Source organism: Alternaria arborescens (genome assembly GCF_004154835.1).
Source record: "Alternaria arborescens strain FERA 675 chromosome Unknown contig_23, whole genome shotgun sequence".
Lineage (NCBI taxonomy): Eukaryota > Fungi > Ascomycota > Dothideomycetes > Pleosporales > Pleosporaceae > Alternaria > Alternaria arborescens.
Genome location: NW_021167878.1, coordinates 417510 through 443660, shown reverse-complemented (window position 1 = coordinate 443660; position 26151 = coordinate 417510). Strand labels below are relative to the sequence as shown.

Below are 26151 nucleotides of genomic sequence, written 5' to 3'. Positions count from 1 at the left end.
GAACACGCCAGGTGATGGAAGAGTACGATCGGCTGGCTAGACGACGTTCGTTAAGATCAATGTGGTAAGACAAAAGCTGCAGGAGCGAGACCAGGAACCAGGAAATGATTAGTATAGACACATCTGGTGAATGACGTGAATCACAATCAGCGTCGGTGAATGTGTTTCATCCAGATGACGCCACGCTCCGTCGTCTCTCTCACTTTCTTCTGGACACCGGTCTGGTGACGCTAATCTGCGTGTATGGCGACTAGCCGTACCAGTGAAGGCCATGCTGTATGCTTGAGAGAACGTGTCTTTCACGATAACTCGACGTTTTATCGTCAATCGTTCGTGCGTTTGAAAGGTTGTATCTCGCGTTTGCTCGACTTCGGATACCGACAATACTACAGAACACATTCGAACAGCTCAATCGGGTATGCGGAATTTTCCAAGGCTTAGAATACTCCCGCGAGTGAAGCTGTTCCTGAGACTGTCACGGAGGTGAAGCTTTGGCGGACCCTCGTACTCTTGCTGAACCGAGACGGTATGTACGATTTGCCCTTCCGGGGGTTGCGGCAGATCCGCGTCTGTGACAACGATCTTTGGCGGCGGGATGTTGTTCTCCAGGTCTATGTCTTCAGGTCCATGGATCTGTATAGAAGTCATGCCTCCATGCTCGGTAGGCACTAGGTCAGACGGACTTAAGCTACGTCGGTATCCGCGACGATTCTTTCGCTTCTGGCCGATGACAGAAGGGTAGTAACTACGACCTCGTTCGTGCCTAGGTGCTTCGCCGAGACCCAGCTTCCAAAGACAGTGACGGACGAGCGGACGAAATGTGGCGATACTCCCCGCTGTTATCCCGATTCCTGGTTCAATGGTGCTCCATAGAGCAACATCGGTGGTAGCATATAAGAAGTCGGGGCCTTCTACAAGTGTGTGGATGTAAGCCATGCGAATGACTGTACCGGTGCTTCCGATTGCCGCAAATGCAAGTATCGATGCAACCAACACCTTTGTCTTCGGTCTCATCTCTAGGCCCCAAACAATAAAAAACGGAAGCAGCCCAAATCCCCAATCAGCGAGTGCGTTGACTGCGGCAAGCGCATAGGTAATGCCTAAGGTGGGCCCTTTTGGTATGCACTTGCTTGAAGCTGGGTGCTCCAGCCAAAATGCAGAGACTGTATTTATTAGCAAGTGCGGAAGGTGAGCGTCGGAAAAGGTCTTACTGGGTAGACACTGAAGCATGACTAGGAAGAAGTAAATCAGACCACATAGTACCGTGCCTAGCATTAGCAATCTGATGCACCAGATGTGCCAGCGTTCAATGGCGACCCTAAGGTAGAAATAGCCAATAGCAAACTTGAGCAGGCAGTTTGCTATGACGTAGAAGATTTCACACAAGTACCAGAACTGTGTTGAGTTAGACGCGAGAATGCTAAGTAATGACGTTGAACTGACCATGAGTGCAGTCTTTCGATCATGATCGCTCAAATCCCATCGATGCCTTCCAGTACCATGTATCGCGGCAATGATCTGACATGGCAGGTACATCGTGAAGACCGCCTACAGAGTTTGATAAGCACGGCCAACGGCATGTATCCGAAGTGTGACAACTTACTAGCGACGCAACCATGAACGAGTCGTCTTTTCCCCATGTCTTCATCAATATCGCTCGCACATAAACTCGTAGGCAGACCGTCGTCCATGTGAGCACGAAGAACAGTGCAGCCACAGCGAATACTTCGCGACTGCGATCGTCCTTGCTCATATTTCAGGCTCTGCTCAGCGGTTCCGGTTTCGTACATCCATTCGATACGTTGCTTGCCAATCTTCGTGCAATGGGGAATTGTTTGAGTAATCAGCGGTGGAGCGAGAAAAGCTCCGGTATTAACGAACCCTGAAGCCTAGGGACCGTTGATAGTCGTCCCAGCTGCTTACTCTCCGAACTGGCCAGGCATATTGCCGCAAGTTACCAGTGCGAAGCCATCGACCCACTATTGGGGATCGCGTTCGTCCTCGAGTCAGTGCCGACATCCTGTGAGCTTCATTCGTTGACGAATCGTGGTACCTTCAATAGCGGCCTCCTAGTCTGTGGTCTTGTTGCCAGCCACAGCACGGAGATAACTCCATGAAAACGCCACACGGCTAATATCATGCAAGTAAGTTTTGACATGTATGGTCCAGATGCCAACTGCCGGAACACTAGGCATAGGTTCTGAAGATTAGCTTTGTGCGAACTTCTATCATTCCCATCGCAAGGTCAACCATTGAAGTGTGGGGATCGTCATCTCCCGACCACGGCTCGAGAGCTATGAAAGATGACACAAAGCGCGCGCTGTCACTGCCAAGGTGATAGGCCGAGTGCAAAAGCCGCGACGAAGTAGCGTTGGTGGAAGCAGTCTTGTGTTTTGAAGTTGGGGCTAGGCTAATCTTGACGAAACGGAGGATGCCGTGCCGCGGTTGTGATCTCCACAGGGATAGCCGTTGAGCGAAAAGGGTTGTAGCTTGGCAGGCCTGGACTTCTGGCAGTCCCAGAAAATGTCTCTCCGATCTAGTAATCTACTCGTCATAAGCGCCATCTTAACTGCATCACAACCGCGATACTTTGCGCTACGAAGAATGGTTGCTGCAGTGCTCTGAGTATGTAGAACCGGAAAACGAACCAGTGCAGCCTACGACCCGTCAGCTTAACGCGTTATGCTCTGTCACGGTTTCGTGACGCTCCTCGGAACTCATAAATTGCAAATTATCCCTATTTCCCCTAACGACTGCTACGCCATCGCTTTCGCATCATGTTTATATTCTTGGAGAAACGATCGAGAAGCTTCTGTCATTGTGTCTAGTTGTCTTTCAATTCATTCGTCTCACAGCTTGTTTCAGCCATTGCAAGAACAACTGACTGCCCACAGCCGTTAGTTTGCTATGAACGATCGCGTCGCAAGCTTCCAAGGCTCATTGATTATACTCAATTGTCGTGTTATTCTTTCTGTTCGAGTCGCAGGTAACACAATCAAGTCGTGGTTTTCGTGTTTCCGGTCGTCCAATGCTCAGGATCATGTTTCGCACCAACTGCTTGCTGGGGGAAACAGTTTGCTGTCTCAAGCACAGTCGCACACTTAGGGATATAACTCACACTATCTTACAAGTCTCAGTATCCAACTTCCATAAGTTGTCTTCCTCGGTCATTAATTCTCTGTATAGTAGGTACACCGTCGAAATCACTTACGGCTAACAAGTTGTAAATCCTTCCTTCTTGCTTACAGTATTGGAACTCATTGCCATGGCCACTCAACCTTCTAATAGTGGCGCACTTCTAGATGGGCTCCGATACTATCTTCTTCGCAGTGATGCTATGGGGGGTAGTCTAATGGTCCCACTGGTACCCGTAGATCAACTACCGTTTCAACTCCAAGGAATTCCGCGCCGGTTGACCCATCGCCAAATCTCAGACGAAGGCTGGAGGCTGTGTTCAGAGACTAATGAGGTGTCATCAGCGCTCGCCATCCAAGCGCCTATAATGACCAACTATCTAACCCAACCCAGTCCGACTACGAGCCCCCGATACTTGGCACCAGATCATCATGTACGTGCTGAACAGCAGATGACATCTGTAGACTATTATCAGCCTACTCGATTAATTCATCAATCTCCAACCGTCGCACATTCAGCTCAATCTTCAGCTCTCGTGAATTCGCCAGATCAACATCGTCCAACGCCTAGCATTACCCTTGAAAGTCCTTCATCACTAACCGATACCTTCGCATCCATCTATCGGAAAGATGCAAAACACCTTGGTTACCGCCTCCCCCATCCATCCGGCGTCGAGCCCGATCCGTCCAAGAAAGAGTACTGCACGCACTGGATCCAAACTGGCGAATGTAGCTTCGCGGCTATGGGCTGCAAGTTCAAACATGAGATGCCTGGTATCGAGAAGCTGCGTGAACTAGGCTTCGTTCGAGGCATCCCGAGATGGTGGAAGGAGAAAACTGCTATCGTTCCCAGACCGCCCACATGGATGCAGCGACGGCTAGCTGGGAATGAAGATGCAGAATATGCAGGGGAAGTACCAGAACCAAGGGAATTCTCTGACCCTTCTACCCTCAAATTGAGGACCACTGAGGGACGCGATTTATTTAGTGAGGAAGTACAGCAGCCGCGTAATATTCTCAAGAGAGATCTCTCTCCCAAGCAAACCACAGCAGGTCGCCTAACTCCCCCAGCAGCGATAGTCAAGCAACCGACCCGGTGTGCGAGCCACGTGCCAGATCTGCTCATCGACCTTGATGATGCTCCCACTCCATCACGTAGCCCCCTGTCATCCTGTACATCAGCGGCTAGCCGGCGCCACTCCGAACACTCATGGACTTCCAACACCGAAGACGACGCCCCCATCTCCACACCCACCATTCCGAATGTCAAGGTCAAGCTCCCTCGCCCAACCCAAGAACGACGTGAACCGCATCCCCGCAGCACAAGTGACGACAAAAAGCGCCTTACTACTACACCTACTACGCCCACCCATACTGACCTAATCAAATCTCAATCCGGTCTGGCATCCTCCAAGCATGCCACTATCACCTCCTTCTCCGAATCCTCAAGGAACAGCTCCACGAAAATCAACGCAGCAAAAAACACATCAAACCGCAATAGGAATGCTAATCGCAAGGGATATAGAGGAGGAGGAGTCGATGGACCATAACTTTGCGCCAAGATTGAACCCTTGAGGCGGAATGCGCATCGTGATGCTAGGGTGAGAAAGGGACCGTTATTGTGGTTGCAGCCTGAGAAAGGCAGGAAAGGGATGGTGGTGGAGGTACATACCGTGAAAAGGTATTTTGAACATTTCGTGTAATCAAATGGTAGGTGGGTGGTCAGTATGTATGCAACACAATAGATAAAAAAAAAGAAACCGTACAGACTGTATACTTGTTCCGGGTGGCTGTACTACCTACGTTTCCATTCTTTTCTTACCTTATTTGATCCAGACTTACTGTATTTACATTATTTGCAGTAGTTGCCTGTGTAACGATATGCTGAATGTTAGTATCGACAAGGAAAGTTGATTTCGGTATATTTTCCATGCCCGGGCCCGAGATTTGCATACTGCTTTGGTATTGGTTTCGGTGTTGAAATTGCGAGTAGCGATGCGCTATATCGAAGCAGAAAACGAGACGCCGAAAAATAAGCCGATGATGCCGCTTCTTCATCAAACAAAGTGATGCCCCCTAGATCAATCATGGCTGCACGTTCCTGTACAAACCGCCCACAAACCGCCGCCCAAATCATTCGTCCAACAGAAGATAATAAACAAAAGAAACAGCGCACCTCGCCTACGCACCCCACTTCTTGACCGCTTCTCCCAACTCCTTGGTGAGGCCCCTCCGCACGGCCAACAACTCTTCCTTCGCATTCTCAGCCTCCTTCTCGCTCCTCTCAACCCTTCCTCTCAGCTTCTCCACCTCGTTCCTCAACTCTTTCCGTAATTCTTTGCTAGCCTCTTCGACAGTTTTTAACCGATCTACTTCCACGCGTACCTTCTCGCCAGACGTCTCGACAGATTCTAACCGCTCTTTCATGGCCATCATTTCCTTCTTGATGCTTTCGAATTCCATTTCCAGGCCGCGGTATGCATGTGATTCTTTCTCCATGCGCTTCTGGAGATCTATTTTTTCTGTTTCGAGACCGTTGACAGAGGCTTTGAGTCCGGCGTTCACGTCTTTCAGACCGGCATTCTCATCTTTGAGGTTTTGTATTCTGTCTGTTAGTGCACGATTAACGCGCTCTGGCGCAGGACTACGTGGACTTAGAATCGATGATGGTGACGGTGCTGTGGTTGATTGCTTGAGACTTGAGGGCACAATGATCTGCTCACTGAGGGTGCGTCGGGGGTGCTTCTTGGGACGAATGGCTGATGCGATTCCGGTGTAGTCTTCGTCGCGTTCGCGTTTGATCTTGACATTTAGGCTGTCTGTTGCTGCGCGTTTAATGGGCGGCGCTTGGATATCTTCTGTTATGGATCTTGATAATGAAGCTATTTCTAGTCAGTATAACCACGAAGTTGATAACGATAGATTCCAACATACAGACGGTGGATGATCGTTTTGGCCGGACAACGATCGAGTCCTTTTCATAAGGAGTACTCGGTTCTGATTTCCTCGTTGGCGGCAGCAATGGTCGTTCTCCCTCATTGTGCACCCATAAACACGCGTCCCGAAAATTCCTGGTAAACATGGTAGGATCCGACCTTGTCCGACATAGCTCTTTCACGTGGCCAGCAGCCAAGAAGTAGTAAAGAATGAGGGCCGATACGCGATGGATGGCTTTGGACCCCCCCATATCGTCTCCAACATCACAAAAAGGCGCATGGAAGGCAACAGTACTGGTACTATTCACAGCTTGCAGCTCGCTACTGCCGTCATCCAATTCGGTTATGCGATAAAAGCTGACCTCGGCTTCATCCTCGTGGACATGGGCGGTGACGCGATCAATGGGTTCATCGTCGTCGCCGGCGGGGCCTGGCGCATATCCGCCGATGACAAGCAATTGCTTGTGGGTGGAGCGACCGAGGCCTCGCCAGATGGCCCTGCTGATGGTGAAGCTCTCGTCGAACTGGATCCAATGCAGTCTTGCGGCGCGCGGTAATGCACGAAAGGGCGCGGCAAAATTCGCACGAGCCCATGCTTGAACATTATCGTTTGTCAGGGGTGATCTTGTTTCATTGAAGTCGGTCATTGTGGCGATTGATTGGTGTGGTGTCACCCGTTGTTGCGCTGGATTTCAATGGGGCGCGCCTTGATTCGCAGGCACCGAGTTTGCGCAATTGCGGGTTGCCGAGTAGTGACGAAATGGTGCTGTTTCTGGTCGCGGTGTGAAATTGTACGACGAGCACAGGTCGCCGCCATCGAAGCCCAGTTGGTGGTCGGATCACGGCGACATGTTCTGAGGAAGGTGTGTAGAGGTCGACGCAGGCAGAAGTCAGGCGGGATTCCTTCCGCTGCCCGTTATTTGCGGGGCTGGTAGTGGCTGGACAACTAGAACGGAAGGTGTGCAGCGCGGCACCACTTTGACACATGCAAGACGGCTATCGTCGCCAGCGTCATCGCACATTCGCATGTCTGCGTGTTTCGCGCCTGTCTGGTCTGTTTTTCTGGTTTCGGAAGTGCGCGATGAGTATTGTGGGAGGAGCAGCGTCCACAAAGCTATAACCTGGCTCCCACTGACTGGTTGAGCGCATCGCGCGCGTGACCCTGACCATACTCGATACGCTTGGCAATGACATTCTGGACACAGTTAAAGTTGGAAATAAGGTTGCAGACGCGACAGACAAGGTTCAGGATGGTCCTTGTCAGCCCGGACGACGAGTTCATCGGCAGTTCGCGGATGCTGGCGCTAGCGGTCGAGGCGATCAGTTCCCGCGTGTTGTACATATACTATGTATAGGGCATACAAGGTGTCCAGGGTGGTGACTCGTTCCTTAGACAGTCATACAACGAAACCGACATGTCAGTGTGTATCTCGGACTGAATCTGGCTTCTCTGCGGCGGCCAACGATGGCGAAGTGCATATGGACGGAAATGGCGGTCATGAAAGCGGATCCTCTGGTCAGGATGTACATGTGCTTTTTCTGCTGTCGACGATCGATCGAGGCATGCCGTAACGAGGTACATCCGACATCATAACGGCCATGCATGCTCAGGGCTTCGAGATGTGCCCCGAAGTGTACCCGGGCGCCGAATGAGACAATCCGACGCGTCTACGTCATCACCTTTTTTTCTGCGACACGCGCCACACTTTCCATCTTTGTTACTACTCTACACATGCCAACCTGGCTCTGCCACGCTTCCTGACAGCTACGATATTTGTAATCATCGTGGCATTCCTGCTCAAAGCACCGTCACCGCACGCGCCAAAGTTCACAATGCCCCGCCGCAGCGCGACCTCGTCAGCGTCAGCCGACACAACTACCACCACCAAGCTCCCAGACAAGGTCCAATGGCCATCCACATTCACAGACGGACTTCCACTCCCTAAAATCGTCGTTTTCGACCTCGACTACACACTATGGCCCTTCTGGGTGGACACGCATGTCACAGCTCCGCTGAAGCCCGTAGAAGGAGGCCTGAAAGTAAAGGACAGATATGGCGAGGGCTTCGGGTTTTACAACGACGTGGGAGGCATACTAGCAGCTGTTAGTACATAGTCGTCTGCTGATACAATGGGAAGTTCTAACGCCCTCACAGCTTAAAGACAAGAACATCCTTGTCGGCGCAGCCTCGCGCACGAGTGCCCCCGATCTCGGCCGCGAAATGCTCAAGCTCCTTAAGATACCCAGTCCCAACGGGTCGTCCTCGCGCGCAATCGACTACTTCGATCACATGCAGATATATCCTGGTAGCAAGACGACGCACTTTGAGAGGATACACAGAGACAGTGGGATCGAATACGAGGAGATGCTCTTCTTCGATGATGAGAGCAGGAATAAGAACGTAGAGGCACTTGGTGTAACTATGCAACTTATAAGAGATGGTGTGACGAGAGACGAGATCGACAGAGGTGTGCAAGCCTGGAGGAAGAGGAATGGCCGGACAAAGGCGCTAGACGGATGAGAGGATAGCGCTCTATGTGCTCGAGAAAGAGCTAATACCCGGTGTATTTCCATTTGAATGAAGCAAGATACCCATGAGATACCCAAGACGATTGAGCACCAGTAGGACGCCACGCCTTCACGGCCTGCAAGCTCGCTCCAAGATGACATCTTATCACTGCCTTTGCACCATAACCACCTTGTCGACTGGTACCAAGGCGTACCTATGGAATCGTCAAGAACAATTGGTGTTCTGGATCCCTGTCCCATTTACGCACCTTCAATCGCTGTAGTGGCGGCCAGATGAAAAGCAGGCTCGACATCCGCAGCCTTACGCCTCCTACGCGGCTATTTTTAGGCAACGCTCTTCCACACCTTGTCTGGTAGCGTTTTGAAAAACATCCTCAGAATAATTGTTTCAAATCCCGATGGCCAGCCTGATGCAAAAGCACTTGAGTGGGTTGAACGTTTTGCCTCGCTGATCGCTTCAGCACCACGTGAATACTGTGCTCGTTCTTTTCTTCTTATTTTCTCTATCGATGACTTTGGAACATCGATGCACCATTTCAGCACTAGACCACCTAGGGAAAATGCCCTTTGAACCGGGGATTACAATTTGTAGTGGCCGAAGGATGAAAGTGGGGGTATGCTGCTCGCGCATTTGTCAGCCCATCCCAACCCAGTACCGAGCACGATCAAGCTTCATCGTAAGACAATCACTATCTCTTCATAGGACAGAAGTGACAATTGGGACACCTCAAATTGAGCGGGTAGCAAACCATATCCCTGCTTGCTAATCAGCACTCGATGGCAGAGCAGGCACCTGTCCTCTGGTGTAGCCAGTGTAAGAAGCCTTTTTCGAAGCGTCAGTATATTTGCTGGATTGTCATATATACGAAGCCAAAGATGGCAGACTGACTGTTCTAAAGAGTCAACATTAAAACGTCATGGGTACTACTGTCGGTCCAATAAGAAGGAACCAGTACAGAGACGAAGATCATGCACAGCTTGCGCAAAAACGAAGACCAGCTGTGACAACGCACTGCCAGCATGCTCACGCTGTCTCCGAAAAGACATCACGTGCAAGTACCCATCACGGTCTGCAGTGAAAAGACGCAACCCTGTAAAAACACGGCATGACATACCCGACCTGCATGGTTTAGATCAAGATCCTACAAACACCTTGGTATCAGCAGTACCCGAACGGATTCACGATATTCGAGAGCTGATGCCGGCCTGTGAGAACTCCATACTGTCCGCTGATATACAATGGAACCTCCATGACACTGCGACCTTTGACGACTTCGTACGTTCTACACCTGACTTGAATCTTTTTACAACAACACCATCTTATTCGCTTGCTTCAGCTGGCCAGACCCCCATTTCGCCGCCTTTGTTGCTTGCGGAAACAGCAGATGTAGCATTTCAAGAGCAATCTCAACCCGCTCCTCAGCGGCAGCGACAGGATTACGCTTCATGGCTGGTGAGCTCTTCCATCCCACCAATTCCTAACCAGAATGTACGATCAATGATGCAACGACCAAATATGCGCCCCGGAGCAAACAGAACTGCCAATCTGTTATTTTACACTCTTAAGTCTTACCCGCTAATGCTGCGTCGAAGCACTCTTCCCCCATTCATTCACCCGAGCTGCGTTTCATTCACAGATGAAGGTACAACAAACGAGCCACTTGAAAATTGCATTGCCCTAATACACATGATGGCGAATGGAATACAAGGAAGCCGGAGGCTTTTCTGGCGCAACGTAAAGCAAGAGTGTGAGCGCATGTGTCAGAACCAGACTCTCGGTAAATGGGAATTGCTTGGTGCTATGCAAGCTCTCTCAGTCTATGTGTTGATCCGTCTGGACGAGGGTGAGACTGAGCATAACAATGTGGACCATCTTCTGGAGAAGGCAGTCATTGTAAGTTTACTGTATCCCTCTCGTAACAAGCTTTTCTGACAATAATCTGCCTAGCTTATCGCGATACAACTGTCTCATGACGATTTTGACTGCCATGCGAATTACGTATCGTGTCGCAACACGTCTGAAAGCAGCTGGCAAGACTGGGTCTATAAAGAGTCCCGGCGGAGGTACGCCAGCCATTGGCATTATCGTTCCACCCATACCTGCTGACTGCTCTGGTAGACTTGCAGTTATCTATCGCGTCCTGAACAAACTCATCTTCTTTGAACCAGCAGCTATGTGCAATATGCCTGCGGAATTTGTGATTGCACCTTTGCCCGCGAAACGGCAACTCTGGGAGGCAAAAGATGCACAAGACTGGAAATCACAGAGCCAAACGGAGCCACAGGGACAAATTTCGTACGCGTTGGCCGTCGACGGCGAGATCATCAAGTTAGATCAAGGAAGGCTATCCTGCCGCGATGCGTGGCTACCATTTGCTCCGTCAGATAAAGAACCTGCTTCTCAGATTCACAACAACAGAAGTAGTCACTGCTCAAATTGGTGGGTGGAGTGGTGTTCTGGTATGGACGGTATGGGCGGGTTGATCATGCTTGTGGCGTCCCTGGCATAGCGGTATGAACATGGGGATGGGGCCGAGGCGCTCCAACGACAAACCATCGGAGAGGACTAGTCATTTGTATCCAAGCATATTATTTCATGTAAGGAAAGCCCATCGTGGTATGGCGGAGGGTACCATGATCATGGTCGGAGTTCACGCGCGCCGGACGGAACAAATTTGTATCCCAAGCACAGTGTAGATGATGACATGCAGCACTACATGTCCATTTTCGATGAGATTTCCCGGTATAAGATCGTAACGATGCCCTCAAAGACGAGTAGTCACATACTTCGGACTCCAGTGTTGCAAGTCGCCGATTACACAGTAGCCAATATTTTGTCCAGCTCTTCTATCCCAACATAGCTCAGTAAAGTCGCCATGGTTTCCGACACTCCACCCTTCCCGTCACCTGTCAAGCGCTGGCATAACACGGCTCAACCCGCTGGCAATCCTAGCCTCGCAGCTCTCTCTCAGAAAGGCAAATCGATCATGGTGACGGGTGGAGGCAACACTGGCATTGGAGGAGAGACAGCACGCTTCTTCGCTCGCGCAGGTGCCGCGCGCATCGGTCTGCTTGGACGTCGTGAAGGCCCTCTACTCGAGAACAAAGCTTATATTGAGAAGGAATCTCCTGGTACGATCGTTTTCATCCAGAGCACCGACGTCACCAATGAGGCTTCAGTCAATGCTGCATTTGACAACTTCGCCAAGGATGGCGAGATCAACACAGTCATTCACGCTGCTGCAGCTGTTGGGCCGAAGGATAATATCGCGGATGTCGACGGCCACGAGTTTCTCAGAGCTGTTACCGACAACCTCGAGGGTTCTTTGTGGGTTGCAAAGGCCTTTATTCGTACAGCTGCCCCAGGTGCTCATGTCATCGCCATCAACTCTTGGGGTGCTCATTTGAGTCTCAACGATGCATTCGCCTCCTATTGCGTTGCCAAGATGGCTGTTTATCGCTTGTGGGATACCGTGCTTCTGGCGAAGCCAAAGCTCAGTGTCTTCCATACCCAGCCCGGCGTTGTTCTCACTGAGATGAACCTCAAAGTCGGCGGTGCGGACAGCTTCAAAGATGTGAAGACTGATGATGGTAAGATCTAATTTTACACTACGCAATACGGTGAAACTAACAGCTCTTCATCTAGTCACTCTCCCGGCAAGCTTCAATCTCTGGCTTGCAACTCCAGAGGCCCGATTCCTCAAGGGCAAGTTCTTGTGGTGCAACTGGGACATCGACGAGCTCAAGTCTCGTGCTAAAGAGATTGAGTCTAGCAGGCTACTCAACATCGACCTTGTCGGCTGGCCATTCGATACTTGCACTGATTAGTCTATGCGAAGAGTGATCTAGAGGATGTGATTAACTTGGTGGATCATAGTCACGTATCTTCTAGGATGGTCGGCAGATTCCAACGTTTCGATCTTGTACAGAAAAGGCGATTCGAGTTCAACGTATATTCATATATAAACTTGAAAGTACGCCTTGCTGATTTTTCCTGAATCCGTGACGGCCAATGGAAGATGAGAATCAAAAAGGCTGGTAATAGAAAGAAGTCGCTTATAGGATTGGAGAACGCGGCGGTGACGTCACGTCAGCGACGCTAACATTAGGTACTGAGGAGGCCTCCAATACACCCTGCATGTGGATGCCTTGAGCGACGTTAGATTCATCAGAACGTACAATGAACCTGCTGTTATATCCGTCACTCTTTTTGCGCAAAGCGCTTTCGCGAATGCCTCGTACCTGGTGTTACCATCATGTCATCCTCAGTTGAGCAGAAGCTTCCCACGGAGCTACTAGAACAAGTACTATCTTTCGCTCCTCGCGATTCTCTTCCGAGTTTATGCCTAACCTCAAGAGACTTCAACCGCATCGCCACGCCATTTCTGTACACAGGGATAGATCTGAAGGAGACGCACCATCTTCCTGCCCTTGCGTACTTGATGATGACCTCCCCAGCCCACGCCGCTCTTGTCGAATCATTCATCGTACCTGATTCATGGGCAAGGACCAAAGGGAAGTCTCGTGACTGGTCATGGCCTGGACTCAAAGACACAGAGGTGCAGAGCGTCTTGAAAGCCAAGAGTGCAGCATTTACGTCTAGCGAAGAAGAGGCCAACGAACTCTATGGTAAGATTTCATCTGGCGAGAATGAGGATGCTATCATGGCAGTGCTACTCGCTTGTCTTCCCAAATTACGACGACTGGATTTCAGAGTTAGCACTGGCAAAGCTCCAGCAGACTCAAAGACGGTATCTCCAGTATCGCGCAATGATCACGTTGATTTCCGTTTACTGTGGCCTAAAATCATGAATAAGCTACGATCACGCTGCGGCTTCACAAAGGAAGCGAACAGAAGCGTTACGAGTAACCCATCGCAGGTAGTACAGCTGCCTGCAGTTTCACACCATATCGACATCATGGTCAGATTCACAGGGCCGGTACGCAGGTACTCCAACTACACCTTACATCTGGCAAACTTCTTCCATCTTCCCAATGTCCGCTCTATATACGGATGGAGGCTTGGGGATATGGGTGATCCTCCGGATCTGGAAGATGCGAAGAATCCGTTCGCAACGCTGCCACCTCAATCATGCCCGGTGGAATACATCGAACTGCGTCGCTCCCAACTACACAAAGACCATTTCCAGCTTATGATGGATGCAACAATACCCGGGAAATTGAAGACGTTTAGCTACGAGATTGGCGATCGATCATGGTCTTGGTGTGGTACGGATCACTATTCAATTATGAAGAGCCTGCAGCCACATTATGAGTCGCTTGAAGGGCTGAGTCTAAGCTATGACGAGGCCTATCTTTCTCATGATAAAAGAATTCGCGATAATGCTCCACCATGCTCATTCAGGTCCTTCGTCGCGCTGAAGCGACTCAGAGTCGCTCCTCTATATATATGGCACCACAGAACACTGTTTCGCCAACACACTTGGCAACGTTCTTCTCAGGAGCGACTTTGCTCTGTGCTACCTGAAAACCTAGAAGAGCTCTGGATCACGAGGACTCATGACCATATCACTCGGGTCGGCGCGCGTAACGGAGAGTTTTCATTTGTCTCGGATTGCTTACTCCCTGCGCTTCATCATGTCGTGCAGAACAAGTGGAGTGCTCTCCCCAAGTTGCGTCTCTTGCGTATCGAATTCCCTCTGCTGGAATGGAAGGACGAATGGTTCGACGAAATAGCATCGATCTGCGAGCTAGCCGCTGTTAAAGGAATAAGAACTACCATCATTTTGTGCGACATGTTCTATGAAGGCAGTCCTTTTACCATCGAGCGACCTTGGGGCTGGAACGAAGATATTGAATGGGAGCCAGATATGAAATGGCAGCCAGAGCCAACCAAGACTAGCAGTAACCGAGAATGCGCAAAAGTATGGATCGATGCAACAGGGCAGGAACATCTCGCTGCAATACTCAAAGACATGAAGGTCAGGTTTGAGGAAGAGGACGAGATGTTTCGGAAGGCGAGCGGTGTGGTATACGAACTATGGGGGCCAAGCGTGGACTATGACTATGATGCTAGTAGAGATCTCGGCTTCCCTGAACGGTTCGTTGATGAGCGGTTGCAGAAAGAGCCGTACTGGAAGGGACGTGGCAAGGAAACTATACCGTATCCTAAGTCAGTGGCCAGCTGAAACCCAGATGACGTGCAAGGGACGAGAAGAGACACCAGATTCGAATTCTCATCTGGTTCATGCTACGGTTTTGTACCACTATGAGGTCGAGTGTAGCTCTCAAAACATATCTGAACAAGCAGGAAGATGCTGTTTTAGCCTAGTCCTTTGTTCCCTTTCTCGCTGTCGTGTTCAGCCTCAGGCTTTACTGTACAACCCAGGTGTTGGGTTCGATTTCGATAATGTTGCGGGTGCAGCAAGAATGTTGTGTTTAGAGATATGTTCCGTGTTTGTTCCAAAACATATAGGAATACACAAGGATTGACGTGTTATCTATAGCAGTGGGCCAACATCACTTCCAATGATTGCATATGTCTAACCCAGAGATGGGGGTGCAGTGTCGCACAATAGTCAATTTGCTGTTATCCATGCCTCAACGCTTTGGAGACGGTCCAGGTGGGCCATCAGCCATTTCAGTTCGTTGCGCCTGTACCGCTACACCTTTGACACTTAGCGGTGATGTATACCTTGCCTGAGCCTTTACATGGCGAACAAGATTGACCATCAGCCTCATAGGCTTGGATCCCAGGAGATTTTCCATTGCCGCCGCATTTTACGCAGTTCGTTTTGTACCTTGACGAACCAGAGCCATTGCAAGAGCTACATTGGGCCATGTTGCGAGACCTTGTTAGATCAGTATACGTGCACTTCATCTTAGTCGGCGGGTGTACATACACTCGTAAATTTTATTGAAATTTTGGGTATGTCGGATTCGTTGAGTACAAATGTGTCGAAATCGATGGAACTTGGACTACGAAGTACACGAAAAGTTGGCTCAATTTATCTCTGTGACAGGATTCCTGAAGAAGAAAGATCAGCAGGTCCTCAGCACCTGACAATCATACTTCTCAGCCTGTGAACCAGCATCCTTGTTGTTGATGCGATCAGCCACTTCATCTGCAACTCTTGGTATGAAGCTCACCGGACGAAGCAACGACTCAGAGTTAACAGTGTACAGTAGTGATGCGCAACAGCTGCTACCTAAGTCTTGTGGCTGTTTTAGTGTTTGTGGTTATAGAGTCAACAGGCAGGATTGCAGCAGGCTGAAGTGCGTGTAGAAGGGCAACAGTCCTGCACAGTGGAGCCACGTATCTCATACCGGTGAGACATGCTAAGATCATGCACTTCGCTCTATCAGATCATTGCCTCACACTCAGCTTCGTATATGCATGATAGGACTGTGGGACCCTTGACTTAAAATTGATGGTGCTTTGTTGTAACATTGGTTTAGTCTAAGGTTGGCAAACTTTGAAGAGAGAGTTGCAATCTTGGGCTACATGCTTTTTCATGTAGTGGTAAGAGTAAGAGTAATCGTAGGCAAAAACAATAACGCATAATGTACATGACTTATACCAATTTGAACCAGTTTCAACAGTCTTCTCACGTTGCAGAGGAAATGCCCTCGCACTTGATAAGGAGAAAAAAAAAACCCCCCTTCCCAAACGCCTTCGCTATGCATCAAAAGCAAAAATTTTTACTTCCTCATTCCAGAGAAATCCTTGAGAATACCAATCATGTGGGTGTTGGTCTGCTTTCCACCACGACGAGGACCCTTCTTCTTCTTGGTCGTAGGGGCAGCAACAATGACCTTGGCTTGGGTAGCAGCCGTCAATTTGTTGGCTAACAGGGCCTTGCGCAACTCATCAGGGTTATCCGGTACCTGAACCGAGTGCCAGGCCTTTGCGAAGACGGGGTCCATGGGCAGCATGAGAGAGGGGTCATTGCCCCAGACGGTCTTTGGCACGCCGTCCTTGGCGCGTCGCACCAGCACCTCCTTCTTGTCTTCCATCTTTGTAATATCATCAGCCACGGTGGACCAGCCATCTTTCAGGTCTTTGATTTGAAGTCCCATGGCCGACTTTTGCGTTTGGAAATGGCCTTTTAGCTGTGCACGGTCGTGAATGCTGAGCTTGCTCTTGTACTTGTAGCGCTCGTTCGCAGCGTCCCAGCTGATCCTGTTGCCTTGGTTGTCGGCGCGCATGAGCTGGCGGAGCTGTTCGCGCTGGATGTGACCGGGCGGGATGTTGAGATATTCCATTATGTCATCGAAGGTGTGCCATTTGTCCTTTCGTTCGCGCAGGAAGTCGTTGACGTAGGTGAGGCGCGTGAAGACATGCTCGCCGGTGCCTGTGTCCTGCGGCTGCGAGTAGACGACCGGGGGCGCTCCATCGGCAGGGCGCTTGCGCTTGCCGCTGGCGGACGAGGATGAGGGTGTGGGTGAAGGGGCATTCATGGCCGTGGCCGAGTTTGCCTTGAGGAACGACATGGTTGGCGTAGTTGGTTGTAGTTGTGGATGGGAGATGTCGATGTCGGCGGTCGGGGCGTGCGGCGTCTAGTTAAAGAGTCGCAAGCCAAAGTCTCGCCCTGCTAGGAGTAATAGGACGGTAGCGAGCGTGGGTCGGCGGAAGGTGCGAGGGAGGAGTGGGTGAAGGTGTTGTTGGCGAAGACGTCGACTGGAAGCGTCGGGGAGAAAGACGGACATGTGCTATGACCTCAAGGCTGCCGCGCTAGAGCCTGGCCCCTGCGCGAACGTCGTCAAACAACTGCAACTCGCGACTTTGACCTGTGGACCCGCTCATTGTTCGCGTCAACACCGCCCTCCCTCCCTTGTCTCCTTTCTTTCTGGGCACCCGTCGAGCGACTCTGGAGAATGCCTCGACGTTCCCAATAGATTAATACACGATCATGGCGGCGACGGTCGACGTTGGCTACCTGGCCGCGTCCTACTCCGTCCCCGAGACGACGCTACAGTCATTACTATCCGAACCCACCATAGAGCTAGTCCAGACGCTGCTCACCCAAATCGAAGCCAAGGCACGCGCCTACGATGACTTGCAGTCGGACAAGATTCGCACCGATGTCGAGCTCGAAGCAGCTATCCAGGGCGGCGAGCAGCGCGCGCGGGTCTTGAAGGCCACGGCAGAGAAGGCGCAGAAGGAGGCCGAGGAATTGAAGAAGAAGCTTGTCCAAGAAGGTATGAGATGCAAAGCTTACCCGTCGCCAATTCATGCTGACGCGTTTACAGAAAATGCACGGCAAGAGGCAGAGTCGGCGCTGCACAACCTGCAGGCCACGGCTAGCAGCTCCTCGTCTGAGACGCAGGCTCTGGAGTCGCGCATCAAGACACTCGAGTCCCAGAACCGCGACATGATTGCCATGCACGAAACTAAGACGACCGCACACGACCGCCTCGCGAAGGAGCTTACCGAGCAACACCAGAAGTCCGTCGAGCTGCGCAAGCAGGTGTCCGCACTCGAGGAGAAGACACAGTCTCTTGAGAGCGCTGCCACCAATGTCAAGTTCCGCGAGGCCAACCTGCAGCAGGAAATTGAGCAACTCCGCAGCAACAACGACTGGTACACGACCGAACTCAAGACACGCGCCGACGACCACAGCAAATACCGAAAGGAGAAGAATGCGCAGATTGCCCAGCTTCAGCGCGAGAACGCTGATGCCGCCGAGACCATTGATGAACTGCGCCGTGCCGAGACACTGTTGCGACAACACATTGAGGAGCTCAAGAGCAAGGCAGAGGAGGATCGCTTGCGTATCGAGGAGCTGGAGAACGCAGCATCAGCTGCCGAGGCTCACTTCCGCATCGAGCTCGACAGCGCACGCCGGCTGTCGACATTGCATCAGCAAAACAATGAGATGACAAAGAAACGCTTGGAGCAGCTGCAGGCGGACAGCAGCCGTGTCCAAGAGGAGGCTGCCACCGAGATTGGGCAACTGCAGGCTGAGGTCGAGGTGGAACGCGAAAGGGCTGCCGAAGCCGATGCGCGCACTGCTGAGCTGGAGACGCTCGTCGAGACCCTCAAGAGCGACAACTCCGATCTTCGAAGTTCCGTCCGTGTCCCTGGAACACCACGACATGGCATGAGCATGAACGGCGGCTTCAGCCCCCCAGGCAGAGCAGCTTCGCCCGCCGTCGTTTTCTCTCCTGGCGGCTCGCAGCTCAAGACCGATGCGTCCAAGACTCAGCTACTCATCGAGAATAACGACCTCAAGAAGGAGCTACGCAAGGTCCGTGAGAAGCAAGAAGAGCAGACCAACGTCCTCAACGAAATGCTACAAGAGATGGAACGGGCCCAGCCAGAATTTGACGAGATTCGTCGTCAAAACGATGCGCTCATCGAGCAGAACAACGAAGTCTCCGCCCTTCTCGAGGAAGCTATTGCCGAACGCGAGGCAGCACAACGGGAATCGCGCAAGGCCTTGGGTGACCTGGAGGGCGTGCACAACGAATCTGGTCTCCTGCGTCGCCAGGTTCAGGATATGACTATCCAGCTACGTACCTTGCTGTGGCGTCGGCAAGTAGAAGAGGATGGTCTAGGTAGTCTCACTGAGGAACAGCAGGAGTTCATCATCAACGCTGTCGAGAAGAACGAAGTGCCTGACAAGCACATACCCGAAGACTCGCCTACACACAGCATGATCACCAAGCATCTTATTCTTTACAAGGACATCGCTAGCCTCCAGCAACAAAACGCCGAGCTGACACGCACTCTTCGACAAGTGGGCGACGAACAGGAGAGGCAAGAGGTCAGAATGAAGTCTGAGCAATACCAACACGACATCGAGGAGCTTGGTCGCCTGCGCTCCGTGGTTGCGGAGAAGGAAGAAGAGATCAAGTCCCTCAACGTTCGCTCGCAAACCCTCAAGACTGAGCGCGACATGTACAGCCGTATAGTCAGCGGCCGAGGACAGCAAGCATCTTTCTCCCAGTCAACGTCTGCGTTTGCACAGTCAGTGCCTGCGACCGGAGGTGCCTTGTTGCTAGAAAATGGATCGCAATCCCGCGACATTCCAGAGTACAGCAAGCTCATCAAGGACCTTCAGTCCCACATTGACCTGCTCAAAGAGGAGAGTGCCACTGACCGCGCCACACTCAAGGCGCAAGTCGACAACCTCACCAAGGATAACTCACAACTTCAAAGTGATAAGCTCCGCTTTGAGTCGCAGGTGCGTCGAGAGCAGGACCGGTATGCTCGCCTGGAGGGAAGCATCAAATTGCTCCAATCTGAGAAGGACTCGCTTCAAGAACGCTACAACAAAGTCCAGGCGACTATGGCCCAGCAGGACGACAGGCTTGTCAAGGCCACTCAAAATGCCGCTGAAGCCGAGGCCCGTCTGCAGAGCTTACAAGGTGAGATGGTCCAGGTCAAGGCATCTCAACAAATGTCCGCGACGATTGAAGCTCGTCTCAAAGAAAGGAACCAAGAGTTGATGAGCGAGCGCGATCGGTTGAGCAACATGGTTTCTCAAATCCAAAGCTTGCGCAATGAAGCTGAGTTGGCTACAGCAGAGAGTCGGCGCGAGTTGCAGAACACGGTGGACAAGCTCCGGACCGACTTGCAGAGTGCCGAAAGCAAACTGGAGGATGAAATTGCCGAGCATAAGAAGGCTACTGCACAGCGGGAGTACGAGCGGACTGAAGCGCAACGACGAATTGACGATCTTATCGCCGCGCGCAATAGTGCTGAGGTCAAGTCTGCGACTGCCGAATCAACACGCCAACAGCTGGAACAACGCATCAAGGACCTCCAGAATCAGCTCCAGACCGCCGAGGAGCGCGTACAGGCTCTCCAGCCACAGACCAACGGCTCGAGCGAAGAGCAGGATTCTGTCAGCCGTGAGGAACAGCTGGCCGAACAAGTTTCAGATCTCAAGCGCAAGATTCAGCGCAAGGAGGAGGACCTTGAAGCTGTTACTGCCCAGATTGCTGGTTTCCAGGATATCGCACAGGACGCCGAAAACCGATTACAGACTTTCGTCGAAGCCCACGAACGACTCCAGGAGCAACTCAATCTTGCACAAGAAGAGAAGGACGCAACTATCAGCGACCTTCAGCAGCGTGTTGAGGACATCTCATCTGAGCTTGCTACCAGTAGCACCGAACTCACTGAACTGAGGGGCAAGCATGAGCAAGACACCTTGGTACTGAGGCAAGAGAAGGAAACCCTGGAGGCAGAAATCACCCGACTCAAGAATGACGTCGCCGACTACAAGGCCGAGGCCGAAAACCAAACACAATACGTCAAGACCCAGGCCGACATTGCAGAGCGTGCCCAGAAGGACTACGAGCATGAGTTCCAGAAGCACGCCGAGAGCATGGAGAAGCTTCGCGAGCTACGAGACCAGCACAACCAACTTCAGTCTCAGATCACCGAGTTCAAAACACAGGCTGAAGCTGCACGAACGACACTGGAGCAAAGCCAAGACCACTGGAAGTCTACTGAGGGTCGATATGAGGAGCAGCTTACTGAAGCCAGACGCCGCCATGATGACTTGAAGCAATACAACCAGACTTTGCTCAAGCAGTTCGACGAATACAAGGAACAAATCAACAGCTTAAAGAACGACCGAGGCGCTGCGGCTGGTGAGACCGGTACCGCAGAATCCGGCTCAAGCAATCTCCAGGATATTGAGACATATCTCCGCCGCGAGAAAGAGATCTTGGAGGTGCAGCTCAACCTCAAGGTACAAGAGTCGAAGCGTCTGGAGCAGCAACTCACGCACGCCCAAGGCCAGCTCGACCAAACGCGAGAAAAGTTGTTGGAAGAGCAGGCCAAGGCTTCTGGTTCCCACAGCAACTCCAGCCTTGCACATCTCAACAAGAACCTCGAAGAGCTCAATGTTTACCGTGAGAGCAATGCGACATTACGAAGTGAAAACACTCGTCTTCAAGCCTCGTTCGCAGAGAAGGCTAAGGAATTGGAAGACCTGCAGGCTCAACTAGAACCCTTGCAAATTCGCGTAACCGAGCTTGAGGGTGAGCTAGAGCTCAACGTCGGTCACCTCAAGGCTGTCCAAGAGGACCGCGACCGTTGGCAGAAGCGCCACCAAGATGTGCTCCAACGATACGACCGCATTGATCCTAAGGAACTCGAGGATCTCAAAAAACAGATTGAAGACCACAAGGTTGAGCGCGATCAGGCACTTGAGCAAGTGGCAGGCCTCAATGAGCAGATCACAGCCCTTACTGGCGAGGTACAAACTGCTAATGCCGAGCGTGATAACATCCAGAAGTCTGAAAGGGAGAAGTTCCAAAAGAAGCACAACGAGCGCATGAAGGTTAAGAACGACGAAATCAGCGCGCGCACTGCTGAGCGAGACGAGGCTCAGAAGTCTGTTACAAACTTGCAGCAGGAGATTGAACGCATTCGACAGGAACTCACGAACGCACAAACAACGAGTGCGGGTGCTGGTCAATCCCAGGAGCGAATCGCGACACTCCAGAAGGAACTGGAGCAGATCCGAACGCAGCTCGCGACCACTCAGCAAGAACTCAATGCTGCAAGGACCGCTCGTGACGAAGCCATTGCTCAAGCGAGTGCATCTGCCCAATCGACTGGCAACGCAGAAGCAGGCGAGGAAGGCCAAATCACCGAGACATCTGATGCGACTGCACAGCAACTGGCACAATTGCAGAAGCAGCTGGCTGAAGCTCAACAAAAGGCTGCAGACGCAGAGAGCAGCCGATCAGCCACTGCAGCTCAACTGGAGAAAATCCAAACAGAGACTGTAAGTTTATACCATATCATTGTTGGATCACATACTGACTTCCTGCAGGCGGCTCAGGCCGCTACCATGGATGAGCTTCGACAGCAGCTTTCGCAATCCCAGCCTCAAGGTCAACAGCCCGCGACCAGCTTGGCTCCTGCCGAACCCGCGGCTGATTCCGCTGTGGCAGCTGATACTGAGAAGCTTAGAGAGGAGCTTGCTGCAAAGGCAGCCGAAGTCGAAGATCTGCGGGCTCAACTTGCCAGCGCGAAATCAGCTCAACACACCGCTGAAGGTGAGACGCAGCCAGAAGTCACGCAGAACAGCGAAGAAATCGCAGCCATCAAAGCTTCGTTGGATCAACGAGAGGCTCAGTTGAAGGAGCTTGAGACGTCGCTGAATGCCCGCGAAGCCAAGGTCGTCGCGAGAGAAGGTAATCTAGAGAAGATTAAGACCAAGGCCAACGATCAGATCAAAAAGATTAGGGATGAGTCCAGCCAAGAGCTCATCAGGGTGAAGGACGCTCACCAAGTCGAGCTGGAGCGTCTACAGCAAGAACTGCAGAAAGCAGCCCCTCCACAAGACGCTCCCAAGGAAGCTACGCCAGCCGTTACTCAACCCGCACCGGATGGCATGGTCAACACGGAAGATCTGCCGCGACCAACAGTCACAGACCAGCAGCTAAAGGCTTGGTTGAAGAACAACACCGGTGCTTACAGAGTATTTGTGTCTCAAGTCAAGTCCAATCTCCAAGGACAAATGGCTAAGAAGGATGAGATGATCAAGAAACTCGAGCAGGAGATCCAACAACTTAAGACACAGATCCAGGAGAATGCCCAAAAGGTCATCGACGGCCTTACAGGTGTCAAGCAGGAGCCTGAGCAAGCTAAGGAGGCTGGCTCAAGCGAGGACCTGGCTGCAGTCAACGCTGCATGGGAGAAGAAGCTGAAGGAGAAGTTGGAGGAATTGGAGGCAAAGCTGGCCAAAACACATGAGCTCAAGTCGAAACTGAAGGATTCGCAGCTGAAGCTCGTTAGGACGAGATTCGGCTATGTCGAGAAGGCCGCAAAGGAAACGCCTACAGAGGAAGTTGCAAAGGTATACGCGATTGCGCTACAGCAGAAGCCAGTGGAAGCTGCTAAGCCTGTACAACCTGCTACACCCGCAAAACCTGCTGCCACACAAGGTCAAGCACCGACATCGACACCGCAGCAACAGCCAGTAGCACCCTCCACAACCAACACACCCCAGGCAAACGGCGCCAGTAACGCGCCTCCGGCTCAAGCGTCCCAACCCGCACCTTTCCAACAATCCAACCCCCAGCCCAATCCCTTCGCTCAAGCTGCCCCTGCTGGCCATGGCACCAACGCAGACCCATTCCCACGTAGCCAAAGCCAGATGGGTCGCGGACTCCCACAGCCAGGTTTCACAGTTCAAGGTCAAGCACAGCAGCAGCAGCAGTCGGGACGCGGCCGCGGCGACGGTGTAGGAACGGGCCCTGCTGCTATTAGAGGAGCTCTTGCATCAAACATCCCCCGCGGTGGTGCTGGAAGCGGCATCCCTATGCCTGGTGGTAGGGGACGAGGCCAAAACCAGCAACAACCTCAAACCCAACCCCAGAATAATCAGCAACAGAATCAAGGTCCTAATGCTGGAGCTGGAGCCGGTGCTTCGCAAATTGGTCGTGGCAATGGTCGAGGTGCGGGTCGTGGCCGTGGTCAATCAAATCAGAATCAAGGATCACCAGCAAGAGGTGGCTTGAATCCTGGTGCGCAGGGTTTCCAGCCTGGTCAAAGCCAAGGCGGTCAGGGACAGGCTGGACGCGGACAGAAGCGTGGCGCGGAAGATGATATTGGTGAAGGTGCGACGAGAGGTGGGAAGAGGGCACGAGGTGGACGTGGTGGTGCTGGCGGCGGTGGTGCTGGACAACAGCAGCAGGGTGCTGCTGAGTAAAAGAAAAAATGATGCGGGGATACAGTATGCTTTTCATTTGTTTTCTGTTTTTATGCTTACGGTATTCTTTCGAAGGAACGAAGATGTATTAAAATGAGATTTAGCGGGACGAGCTGTGCCCATTGGTAATGAGCGGGTGGGCTCTCGGTTAGATGAAATCTCGTCTGAGAGAGCTTGTGTCTGTACTATAGCATTTACATGGTGTTTTTATGGAGATTTGTTGCGACATAATTTCGATCTGAGGTCCTTTGATATGCGTGCTTGGTGGCTAAGAATGTGTTGACTGTGCTAGTTCATCAGAATCATGAGCCGGGTATGCTCTGAGCAGTGGGAGGCAAAGACATGCCCGTGGACGACGCCTGTTTGTGATGGAACGTCGGGAAGACGTCTTGTATTTGTAAGTTGGGGGTTTATGCAATCGCATCATTCTTTTACGGGAAACAAACACGACGATTGTGTTCACCAAAGGAGCAGAGTACGGATTGCAAATGTCGAATCACATTTTAAGATGCTCGAGCTATCGCGCGACAAAAAGCTCCTATCCTTTCCGAATCTTGCAAACCGATGTAGTAGATGATGGTTGCCGCGTGGAATCCGGACCGTGCGATATGCATCATCGTCTCATTCTGGTATCGATTGTGTTGATAGCTTGCTTACAAGTTGTACGACTACTTCTTTGTTCCAATCCGTTCGCGATATGCGACGGGAGACAGAAGGAGACAAAACCCAGGATGTGCGGAACGTCGATGCATCTCTGAGACATCCATCTAGGAAGGATGATGGTACGCCGGCAGGAGAGGCCGAGGGTGCTGTTCTAGGCCCATTAGGGAGGGAAAAAGGAGTAGTTGTCGACATTCGAACAACATTCTGACAGAGCGAAGTCATGGTGGTGAGATATGTTGTTTGTCTGTAGGGCCGAGCTTTGGGCCGCTACGAGTGCATCACGATGATGATGTTGTTGTTGTTGTTATCAACCCATATCGTAGAGCGTATCAGTATCTCACTCCTGACTAGTCGCTTTTTAAGCAAATATTTGTTGGTGAACTATTGTCGAAAATTCATATCCCGCATGTCATGCAGTAGGATATAATTTGTACGATTACTTCATCATTCACGTTCATTGCCTTCGGTGTCAGTATACTTCCAGAGACGAAACGATATGGACGTCTGCCTCGTGGAGCTTCGGCCCGTTGATGAGACACTACTGCAGTCGGTTTCGGCATTCGTGTGTAATAGATTGTATGATTTGCATCCTCATTTCGTTCCGCGTCCTCGCCAGAGTAGAACCAGTGTCACAATCGGTCCTCTTATAGCTGCTATGCAACTAAATGACTAGTCACTGATAGTCCCTGTTGTTGGCATGCGCATCGAACTAATGATGAGGTGAGACAAGGTATTGCGGAGGTTTGTTGCATCCCTGTGTTAATTCAGTGAGCATGATGGCGGCCTGGAAGGGGAGAAGAGAGATCATGACCGGGTTCGTTAGATGGTCCAAGAACAAGCTACGAATGTCTGAATAGGATGTAATCATTTCAAGGCATGATGAGGAGAAGCACGATCTTCTCAATATCTAGAAGATCTGTTATCGAGACGTGGCCATAGATAATGACATTCATACAACAAAGCGTATCAGGCTTCCCCTTTCGCAAGAGCGTTGTCTGGCTGTACTTATCAGCCATATCGGAGAGATTTGCTATGTGATAAGATGGAAGTGCATGACGAGTCGGGGTAAGTCGCAGCGCATGCGCTGTAAGCCACATTCACCAATCGGACACGACGTGCATATCAAGAAAACTATGAAGTTCTTCGGGTAGCGCATGTGGAGCGAAACGAGTGGCGCCTCCACGCACTGCGAGATGAGAGTCCGTCGCCCGTGGAATTGGTAACGGGTCGTCGCGTCATCACCAA

At 51.5% G+C, this 26151-nt stretch overlaps 9 protein-coding genes across 9 annotated transcripts; 6 read left to right on the top strand and 3 right to left on the bottom strand.

Annotated features, from left to right (window-relative positions):
* Positions 1-408: 408 nt before the first annotated feature.
* On the bottom strand, positions 409-1753 carry AA0111_g8914 (hypothetical protein; the record flags this gene model as incomplete). Its single annotated transcript, XM_028655414.1, has 4 exons — positions 409-1163; positions 1212-1395; positions 1444-1548; positions 1604-1753. The coding sequence occupies 4 exons, from the start codon at positions 1751-1753 to the stop codon at positions 409-411; spliced, it is 1194 nt and encodes a 397-aa protein (XP_028503540.1).
* Positions 1754-3502: 1749 nt separating this feature from the next.
* AA0111_g8913 (hypothetical protein) lies at positions 3503-4684 on the top strand (the record flags this gene model as incomplete). The annotated part of the gene is made up of 1 exon (XM_028655413.1): positions 3503-4684. The coding sequence occupies one exon, from the start codon at positions 3503-3505 to the stop codon at positions 4682-4684; it is 1182 nt and encodes a 393-aa protein (XP_028503546.1).
* A 631-nt stretch (positions 4685-5315) lies between these two features.
* On the bottom strand, positions 5316-6717 carry AA0111_g8912 (hypothetical protein; the record flags this gene model as incomplete). The annotated part of the gene is made up of 2 exons (XM_028655412.1): positions 5316-6016; positions 6069-6717. The coding sequence occupies 2 exons, from the start codon at positions 6715-6717 to the stop codon at positions 5316-5318; spliced, it is 1350 nt and encodes a 449-aa protein (XP_028503545.1).
* A 1186-nt stretch (positions 6718-7903) lies between these two features.
* Positions 7904-8591, top strand: AA0111_g8911 (hypothetical protein; the record flags this gene model as incomplete). The annotated part of the gene is made up of 2 exons (XM_028655411.1): positions 7904-8173; positions 8226-8591. 2 exons carry the CDS (start codon positions 7904-7906, stop codon positions 8589-8591), a joined length of 636 nt encoding a protein of 211 aa, XP_028503599.1.
* Positions 8592-10355: 1764 nt separating this feature from the next.
* Positions 10356-11109, top strand: AA0111_g8910 (hypothetical protein; the record flags this gene model as incomplete). Its single annotated transcript, XM_028655410.1, has 3 exons — positions 10356-10493; positions 10548-10663; positions 10719-11109. 3 exons carry the CDS (start codon positions 10356-10358, stop codon positions 11107-11109), a joined length of 645 nt encoding a protein of 214 aa, XP_028503544.1.
* Positions 11110-11475: 366 nt separating this feature from the next.
* AA0111_g8909 (hypothetical protein) lies at positions 11476-12427 on the top strand (the record flags this gene model as incomplete). Its single annotated transcript, XM_028655408.1, has 2 exons — positions 11476-12190; positions 12246-12427. 2 exons carry the CDS (start codon positions 11476-11478, stop codon positions 12425-12427), a joined length of 897 nt encoding a protein of 298 aa, XP_028503608.1.
* A 428-nt stretch (positions 12428-12855) lies between these two features.
* Positions 12856-14748, top strand: AA0111_g8908 (hypothetical protein; the record flags this gene model as incomplete). Its single annotated transcript, XM_028655407.1, has 1 exon — positions 12856-14748. One exon carries the CDS (start codon positions 12856-12858, stop codon positions 14746-14748), a length of 1893 nt encoding a protein of 630 aa, XP_028503609.1.
* A 1513-nt stretch (positions 14749-16261) lies between these two features.
* AA0111_g8907 (hypothetical protein) lies at positions 16262-17053 on the bottom strand (the record flags this gene model as incomplete). The annotated part of the gene is made up of 1 exon (XM_028655406.1): positions 16262-17053. The coding sequence occupies one exon, from the start codon at positions 17051-17053 to the stop codon at positions 16262-16264; it is 792 nt and encodes a 263-aa protein (XP_028503518.1).
* Positions 17054-17472: 419 nt separating this feature from the next.
* On the top strand, positions 17473-24243 carry AA0111_g8906 (hypothetical protein; the record flags this gene model as incomplete). The annotated part of the gene is made up of 3 exons (XM_028655405.1): positions 17473-17761; positions 17813-22311; positions 22360-24243. The coding sequence occupies 3 exons, from the start codon at positions 17473-17475 to the stop codon at positions 24241-24243; spliced, it is 6672 nt and encodes a 2223-aa protein (XP_028503519.1).
* Positions 24244-26151: the final 1908 nt, after the last annotated feature.